Source organism: Amborella trichopoda, chromosome 13 (genome assembly GCF_054954075.1).
Source record: "Amborella trichopoda isolate Santa Cruz 75 chromosome 13, AtrichopodaSantaCruz75HAP2 v2.0, whole genome shotgun sequence".
Classification (NCBI taxonomy): Eukaryota; Viridiplantae; Streptophyta; class Magnoliopsida; order Amborellales; family Amborellaceae; genus Amborella; species Amborella trichopoda.
The window spans coordinates 19889030-19898983 of NC_142348.1; the positions used below are offsets into that span (position 1 = coordinate 19889030).

General features: G+C 35.7%; 1 protein-coding gene and 1 long non-coding RNA gene across 2 annotated transcripts; one reads left to right on the forward strand and one right to left on the reverse strand.

Annotated features, from left to right (window-relative positions):
* The first annotated feature begins 2801 nt into the window (after positions 1-2801).
* On the forward strand, positions 2802-5307 carry LOC105420614 (uncharacterized). Its single transcript, XR_966658.3, has 3 exons — positions 2802-2974; positions 3154-3234; positions 4944-5307. It is a non-coding gene; the product is annotated as an uncharacterized LOC105420614 (long non-coding RNA).
* Positions 5308-6652: 1345 nt separating this feature from the next.
* LOC148779067 (DExH-box ATP-dependent RNA helicase DExH7, chloroplastic-like) lies at positions 6653-9564 on the reverse strand. The gene is made up of 4 exons (XM_088855408.1): positions 9204-9564; positions 7813-8028; positions 6930-6992; positions 6653-6671 (listed from the first exon to the last, which is right to left on the reverse strand). Exons 1-4 carry the CDS (start codon positions 9339-9341, stop codon positions 6669-6671), a joined length of 420 nt encoding a protein of 139 aa, XP_088711534.1. The 5' UTR covers positions 9342-9564; the 3' UTR covers positions 6653-6668.
* Positions 9565-9954: the final 390 nt, after the last annotated feature.

The window sequence follows — 9954 nt, forward strand, 5'->3', positions numbered from 1 at the left end:
ATAATGTAAGAAAGTAGATAGCGGCATTTCTCAAGGCTATCGAAGGTAAAAATATTGTAAAGCAGAGGATGGATGAGGAGATAGATAGTTTACATCGGTCATCAAGCGGGAATGATCTACAAGAACAATATAATAATGACTTGGAGATGGCCACAAGAATGAGTTTACAGGAAACATACCAGAGGGATGCGGGTTTTGAATGCCTGGTGGTTATAACATGGGCATGCATGGTGGGCCTAGCTCAGACAAGCATGGCGGGCCCAGCTCAAGCACATATGGCGAGCCCAACTCAAATATGTATGGAGAAGTTGGTAGCAATATGTATCAAGAGGAATCAAACTCTGAAGAAATTGTTTTTAGCTTATCTAGGAGTGCTAGTATTGCAGGTCATAGTCGTATAGACCCATTTCTCTTAAAGCCTAAGTCAGAACAAATGACCCTCAAAGCATGGTGAAACGTACGAGAAACATGTTGGGCATATATGTTGGTAAATGGTTTTACGATAAAGGGATCCCCTTTGATGCAACCAATAGCCCATATTTTCCACATATGATCAATGCAATCCAGAGAGCCGGGCCCGAGGTAAAACCCCCGACGGCATATGAGCTCAGTGGGCCAATATTGAATGAAAAGGTGGAGGAAGTTAGAAAGTGGATTGAAGAATATAAATAGAGTTGGTCAAGAATAGGCATTACTCTCATGAGTGATGGTTGGTTGAATAAAGTTAGCAAAAGGGAGTTTGTAAACTTCTTGGCCTATTCCCCAAAAGGTACAACTTTTTTGTCTAGCAAAGATGTATCAGAGACGAAGAAGGATGCAAACTTCTACGTATGACTATATGATCAGATAGTGGAGGAGGTGGGAGATAAACATGTAGTCTAGTTTATTACGGACAATGCACCTACATGTGTTTCTGCGGGCAGCAAGTTGATGGATAAGTTAAAGCATCTAGTATGGACGCCGTGTGCTGCACACAACATCGATCTTATGTTAGAGGAGATCGGTGAGATCAAAATTGGGAAGGAGACTCTACAGGAAGCGAGGTTGGTGTCAAGCTATAGGATCCTTCGGAACTAGACTTGCCAGGAATTCTCGAACTAAGATGGATCCAGGTTATCCCCTAACTAATATTTTATTCATTCATATATTTAATATTGTGAATTGTTCTTGACCTTACAATGCTTTTTGCATTTTAATCCAGCTGAATGGTGGGAGATATATGGTAGAGATGCACCTCACCTAAAGAGGATAGCAATCAAGGTGCTCTCCCAGACATGTTTGCTACTGGCTGTGAGTGAAACTGGAGTATGTTCTAATGGTTGCACACTTCTAGGAGGAATCGACTCGCTTCGGAGAAGCTTCATAAACTAGTCTACATTCATTACAACTTAAACCTCCGAGAGCGACACATAAGAAGGAAGCTTGAAGACTATGGGTCAATAGACTTAGACATAATATTTGTCACAGACACAGCAGAACAAGAAGAAGATGAGCCAGTGTTGCACAAGAGAGTGTTCCTTGAGGCTATCGGTGAGGAAGATCTTGAAGAAGGTGATGAGCAGCCAAATTATTTACATATCAAGTCCCAACAACAAGATGGTATGGATGAGCACGATAGTGTAAGTGAACATGAAGGAAGGACAAGCTTCGGGATTTTGGATTAGGACCACAACAAAACACTAACACTCAGGGATTTGGGTATAGTCAGGTGCCCACTAATTTGGAAGATTCGTTTTTAGAACGAGTCACTGAATTGTCACGTGAATTCAATCAATGGCACCAGCGTGACCAAGATGAAGAACGACGTCGTCTGTCATTTTATTTTTAGATTGTATGTTACAAATTGTATGCTTTATTGTAGTCCATGTATGATGATATACTTAATCCATGATAATTCCATGTTTATCCTTTTGTGTGATGTAAATTAAATGGTAAATAGTAGTTCATGCGGGGAAAGAACATATCAATATTCCCATATTCATACAAAGAAATGAAAATTCTTAATGAAGTACCCTCATTTCTTATTGAATTCCTAAAAAATAACATTTATAATAAATTTTAATAATTTTTTCAGATTTTTTTTAAGGTTTAATCCTACCGATTTAGTCGATTCCCGATCCGGATCGCCGATTTACCGATCCGGATGGGTTTTTGAGATGCCCGATTCGGGTCACCGATCCGCTTTTTAAACCACTGTGCTGCGCAACAGTGTTAGGTATATACATCCAAAATTTCATATTAATCAGATTTATATAAAAAATTAAAATTAAAATTAAAATAGTGATATGCATTCTGAACTGTATGATGAAGATCTGACGACTCCCATTTCACTTATACATACTATTCATTATAACTATTTCATTCAACCGTTATATAATAATATGATGCAACAACCTTATAAAACCATCTTATGGCCTTTGATACAAATTTTGAAATATACACTCTTTTCTTTTTAATGAATAATCACAAAGAAAAGAAAAAATTGAAAACACAACTTTGAAAGTATTTTTTAGCCCAATGAATATAGGCCGTTCATTTTGGTGAGATGCTTAGAGCTAGATCTTAGAAGGATTTTTTCATTTCCAGTTTTTTTAGATGGCTTTATTATCATTAGATGAATAATGTTAAAAAAGAAAAAAAATGATTTTAAGTTTATAAAGGTCAAGATCTTGAAATTCATAAAATGAATGGTCTAGATTTATTTTTGAAAAGGACTAATTTTTTAACTTTGTTCCTTTGAGGATCAATTATTGAGAAGATGAAAATAGTATGTGCGTAAAATTTCGAGCCATACAAATACAATAAACAGGATTATCTACGATAGAACCGTTGCATTGGATCATTGCTCAAAATGCTTGTGTGCCCATTCGCGCATGGATACAGGAGCGCCCAACGTTAGTTTTTTCCATCTAAATGAATGGTGATGGAGAGCAAACAGAAGGAATGTCAGTCGCAGGGCTCTCCTCTCACGCAGGTAGGAACCTCTCTCTCTCTGCGATCGAACCTGTTTCCCCTCTCTCTCTCTGCCTGCATTTTTCCCTCTCTCTTTCTCTCTCTGCCTCCATTTTTCCCTCTCTCTTTCTCTCTCTCTCTCAGCTGGTCGAACCTCTCTCTCTACCTTCTGTTTCCCCTCTCTCTCTCTCTCTCTCTCAGCGAGATCTCTCTGAGGGCTCCCATCAGCGTAGAGCAACTTCGAGCAGCCCATTGAGTTTCGATTTGCCCTCATTTTTCAAGGTATTTTCCTTCTACTCATTGTTACTTCATTGTAGATTTCTCTATCAATGCCATGGGTAATTCCTTCAGCTTGTTTTATGCTATGCGAACTATTCTGGTTAGGGTTTTTTTTATAGAAACTGAAAATCGAATTGATAGAGAAATGTATACAGAGCTAGGGTTTCAATGTGATTTTCCCCTTTTCTTTCGACAACCAGATTGTTTATCTTTTCTTGTTGTTTTTTTTCCAGTATTTCGTGTAAAGAGATGGGAACAAATTCGTATGAAATCCTATTGTTTTTGTATACAGAGCTAGGGTTTCAATGTGATTTTCCCGTTCTCTCTTTGCAACCAGATTGTTATTTTTTTCCCCTTATTTCATTTAAAGAGATGGGAACAAATTTGTATGAAATCGAATTGATCTTTATATTTATATACAGAGCTAGGGTTTCAATGTGATTTTCCCCTTCTCTCTACAACCAGATTGTTTTTCTTTTCTTGTCGTTTTTATGAATACGAAATCGAATGTTGTACTTTTTGTATACAGATCTGTTTTCTACAACCATATTCGTTTCAATATGAAATCGAATGTTTTTTTTTTCTTTTCTTTTCTTTTTGTATACAGATCTGTTGTTATTTTTTTTTTTGATACTGAGATAAGTGTTATCCAGATGTTGTAATTTATTTGCTAGCTACTTGATATTGTTTTGGAGCAAGGAAAGTTTTCTGAAACTGGTTCTGTTCTAAAAAGTAGTTTAGGAGATTTAATTCAAAAAAGGAGTTTACAAGATTCAATTCATAAAACCAAGAGTGGGTTCTAAAATTTATCTGTAGTTTTACAATATTGGACTATTTCGTGATGTTTATGCTGAATGTTTTCAATCTAGCAAGTAAGAACTTGACTACATCTACATGGAATTGAGCATAGAACAACATTAATTGTTGAATTGCTACCAATTTCCAGTTCCTAGTGAGCATCATATCAGAAAAACCGATACAATCTTTTGTACTTGTTTTATGTTATTTTGTTCTACATCTTTTAATGGAAGCTGTTGTGGTTAAGAAAAACCAATACAATCTTTTGTATACAGAGGTAGCGTTTGAATGATATTTTCCCCTTATGGATTCGTGCATGTTGTTTGTATGTTGTTTTGGTTGGATATGTTATTTTGATCTACCTCTTTCTAAAGGAAATTGATGTGGTTAAGAAAATCGATACAATCTTTTGTATACAGAGTTAGGGTTTGAATGTCATTTTCCCTTGCTAGATTCTTGCATGATGTTTGTATGTTATTGTGGTCGGATATATTATTTTGATCTACCTCTTCTAATGGAAACTGTTGTGGTTAAGAAAATCAATACAATCTTTTGTATACAGAGTTAAATTTTCACTGTTATTTTCCCCTGCTCCTTACAACCATAATTATTTTTTTTTGGCACATATGCATATATGTTACTTACAGAAGCTGCTCTATAAATTAGGATTCGACTGTGATGATGAGGACCTATGGTGATTTTCTTTGCTGTATTTAAATTTCCATGGTTCTACTTGTTGACTGGTGTAATTCTTTTGCTTCTATTTCCATATTTAGCTTTGCATTCACAATTGGTCATGATCTTTGTATTTTCAATGTACTCTGTTCAATTACATATTTGCAATATGTCATGATGTGTTTGAAGTACATACTTATTGAGTCCTTCACAATGTGGTTTTGATGCGATTATTGTAGGCGATAACAATGTCATCTCATTCTACAAGTACTCAAGGATATACACCTCGACAATTCCCTACGTGCAGTATAGATACCCTCGACAATGCCCTACGTGCACGTATAGATTGTGCTGTGAAAGCATCGGCAAAGCTCAAATAACCCGAACAGGATGTACTATAAGTGTATACTATGCGGGTGTGATGAATGTGATGCTGTCATGCAAAATGTTAATTTAAGGCATCGCAAAAAACAACATTGGAATCCAATGAATTTTGTCCCTAACTTATCTAGAATGTGCATTATATATATTTGCTGCAGAATTCAGCACATACTACGTTGTATTGACTCTGCAAATATTATTGTTTCGTATTGGTACGTGAAACTAGACTTTTGACATGATGATAAGAGGATCTACTGAACTAGTTTTTTGATTTAATGATAGAAAGAAACAAAATACGTGGGCAGTTAGGCTCTGCATGACACAAAGTCACAATCGACGCCAAGACTTACTATACAAATATGAATTTTACATTTTGCAGTTAAATGTTAAAAAAAGAAGAAGAAAAGTTAAGGACCATCCCAAATGAAGAATTTACAGAGGAATGCATGTCCTTTCAATTGAAAACAAATTTTGGCTGATGCACTCATATGAATCTTATGAAGTCTTACAGCGTCCATTAATGGCACTCTTAGAGAGAGCCGTATCCAATGACAATGGCACTCTTCATTTCAAACCCTAGGTTTTTGGTTTGAGGTGACTACCGAATTCTTAAGTAACTGCTACCCCCTATAGGGACTAATGAAATTTGTTTCCAAATAGAGCTTATTCTATGGGCTTCTGTCTATCCTTGGTAAGTGGCTTTAAGGGAAAATATAGATGGAAGGAGGACTTATTTTGATCCTTTGTATTTTTATAATTTCGAATAATTCTTCCTTGTCATCATGTTATATGTGTCCTGTGATGTCTCCCTTGTGCTTAGATTTTGCGCATTGGTTTATGATCACACTTGGCATACTAGAATGTGTTAACTTGCAACAGGTGAAGCCTGAAACTTGATATCTGTTCATTTATTTATTTAATTAAATGAACATGAATGAGAACAGGTGATATAAATACTTCAATGGAAATGAAGCAATTCAACAATTAATGTTGTTCTATGCTTCCAAGCCAATGAACATGGAGCATGCCCATCTGTCACAGTAAGGAAAAGAGAACCCCTGTAATAAATGGAGCAATCCCATCTGCCATAAACTTATACAGAGAGAGAGAGAGGAGTCCATTTAGAAAGAGAGAGATTCCACATTAGGTGCCAATGAACATGATAGAGAACAGGTGATGTAAATACTTCAATGGAAATGAACAAAGGCAATGTCACAGTAAGGAAAAGAGAACCCTTGTAATACATGGAGCATACCCATCTGCCATTACCTTTATACAGTGCAAGCATATATTACAAAAAAAAAATTAAAAAAAGTAAAAAAGATGCTTGAAATTCTTTCTAGCGGTACTGTCGAACCATTAGGACAACTACTGCCTTCCCTTTTTGGAACTGCAAGAAGGCATTTGTATTGTTTTATATTCTCAGCCTTGGCAGGGGTTATCTCCATACATTTCCCATGGAACCACCTTTGACATACATCACAACCAATCCCGAACTCATCTGCGTTGTAGTTACCACCACAGCTGCCACAAAGAGTTTCACTATGCTCATCATCTTCTGTTGTTACCTGCCCTTCAACAGATCACTGCAAGAAACAGGAGTATAAAGCAAGCACATCTCATGCTATAATCGACGGTGAAAGGGACAGATCTCTTGAAGGAATACTGTCAATACTATGGATTTAAAAAGAAAAAGAGGAATCTTACCTTGGGTAGATAGTCTACTTTTGTAAAACAAAATGGCAAATCAATTGTCAATTAGAGAGAGAGAGAACAACACGAACAAACGACCAGCAATGAAAACCACAAGAACAAAACCTACTAACTCAGTTGTGTGAACTTACCTTACCGCACTGAACGAAGACATGCAGAGGCAATTGCTCCCATGGGATCTGCCAACAAGAAATCTATTTGACCTTTAAAAGAGAATTCATCAAATACAACAGCAATGATCCAAATCTCTTCAATCTATCTACTATCTACTGATGCATGAAGAAATATAAGGTTGACAACTTATATAAACTTTTTCCACTTAAAAAATATCCACAATGCAAGAGGAACAATGATCAAATTGTTCACTTAAAAAGAAACGAGTTAAAATGTTCGAGGCCAGCTTTATACAAGCACATGGTGTACCGATCGTCCCAGTATTACTGTTTCAGCTGAGATGTTGTCGCCTTTCAATCTCCATAGAGGCAACTTCTAAGGTTACCAATAAATCCCCACCCAAAAAGATGCAGCAGGGAAAAGGTTATGGCCTTCTATACTTGTAAAGGCACCACAAAGTGGCAACAAGAAATAACGAGGGGATCACTAGAAACCACGAGAATTTTTTTCTTTGTTCTTTCCCACTTGTGTAAGAAAGTAGTTTTCCTTCTTGTATGCCATAACAAATGAAAAGACAAAGAAAGCTACCAAGCATTAAATTTCCCATTGAAATAATACATACCACAATGTATTGGGATTGTATACTACGAAATTATTCATCTTTGTTACAAGGAAGTTACAATTACTCTTAGTCATTAGATATCAGATTGGATGGTTGGGGAGTGTAACGTAGTTTGAGTTGACTTTTGAGTCTCAATGATGCTCTTACAACCACCCAATTTGAAATCTGACATACAAAAGTGATAATGACCTCCTAGTACTAAAGCAAATGGTCTCTTTGTATACTTTCCTAATGTAATAACATCATCATCATATCTAAAAGGATAAAATAGCTAATACCTTTTCAAGATAAACCGAAAAAGGGTAGCAGAACTGTTTCACACTACTGTTGATAGAAGATGGATGGATGTAAACTTCTCTTCTTCCATCAAACCAGCGTGGGGGTTCCTGCATAGCAGAAGTGGCTGAATGAGTTTGGCTGCTACTCTGAGGAGCCCAATTGCTCCCTTCTTTTGTAGCAGCAACATTTGGGTAGAGACCTGCACATAACATTGACTGCAGGAACTGTAAAAAATTGAAGACGGTTGTTTTGACAACATGGCTCCAGAGAAACAGCAGATCATTGATTATTTACTTTGATGCCACTAATTGGCAAAATCAAGTAGTAGTAAAATTGCCTCTACATTAACATAAAGGAAAAAGTTAATATAATGTTGCAAACTTAAAATATAGAATTACAGATGCACCTCAAAAATCCATCGAAAAAGGTTGTTTTCATGTTGAAAGAAACTCTAATTCATCATCTCGACATCGACATCGAGATGTATGAATATGAAAAAAAAAAAGATTTTGAGTCCTAGAAATAGTGCATCTTGCAATACATTATCTAGAACGTCCATTTTCAAGATTTTCGTATGTTTATAGATCTACTTGATTTTAACCATTTTTGGAATTTAAAATTTTATAACTAGATATGAAAATAGATTTTGAGATAATCTTAAGAATTTTTTTAGCAAAATTACATGTTATGATAAAATTGGAGGTGCCCCTTAATTGGATTGTTTAAGGTTGCAACCTTATAGAAACCACACCCTAACATAAATTACTTAGGCTCCAATACAATAGGGAACCATCTCATAGTAGATATTCTCTACAGCTACTTGCATTCAAGAACAGAATGAAAACACAAGCATATATAGATGTTCCAAAAGTATATATATGTATCTTCCAAAAGTATAGAGATGTTCATTGTTCAGTACAGAATGAAAACAAAAAACTTGAACAGCAGGACATAAATAATAAATAATGGGGAAAACAAAAAATGAAAGATTTATTTTTCAAATAGCGACATAATAATTATCAAAATAAATAACACTGTAATTTTTAAATAAAGTTGTACTTCAATCTTATAGTCCAGAGAGCCAACTTGGTTGGTTTATTAGATTGCAGAAAAAATTCGAAATTTTTCTTAAGACTTGTCTGAGTCTTAATTTTTGTTTAGAAGCTCTGCGAGGGGATGAATAAATGGGGCAAGAGCCTTCTACACAAAGGGAAACATGTATGTCTGTCTGTTTTTTGCGCAGGTGCATGAATGTATGCAAGAATATGCAAATATGCACAAAAGTAGATATTAATGTGAAGGAACCATAGACAAATAAATGCACATACACATACAAAATTTATCTATCCTTGTAAATAAACTTGATCCATTGGGGAAGTGTCAACCATACCAGAATAATTGCAGAATGCTTGGAGTACATATTGAATGGGAGATTTATATCATCAAACTCAAACCAGCTGTCAAGCTTGTCCTTCGATTTTCCATCAACCTGTTTCATCATACTACATATGACCAACATACTAAACATAAAAAAGGAGAAACCGAGAAGACAGATATGACTAACATAGACATCACGAAAGGCATCATAAACCCCAATAAAGTCACAAGATAAAAATTAAAAGCCACAAATAAAAAAACATTAGAATAACACAAGACCAACTCGTAAGTGCAGGACCAGTGAGTAGAAACATATGCCAGGGGCATACATTAGGTAGATTTATGAACCCAATATCTGCCAACAATGTTCCAAGTTGTATCCGCATATCTCTGTCAGTTCAGATGATGAATTAGCAAGGGAAGAAATTGTGAACAATACAAATTAACGTCCTTGTCACCAAAAAGAGATTTCGTCAGTAATCGGCATGTGATTATTTGCAAGAGAACAAAATGTGAACAATGCAAATTAACATCCTTGGAACCAAAAAAGAGATGTTGGTCAGTAGTCCATGTGTGATTCAATAAAATATGAAAGAAGACATTTTATATTTAGCCGTGTGATACATCTTATGAAGCATGAATAAATTGGTATAGACAAACTTGTGTGGAAGTCTATAAAAGCAGTGCATAATAAAAAAGAGCCGCTACAAAAAGAAAGAGCAAACTGATGAAAAATAAGATGCATTTGTGAATATTTCCTTGGG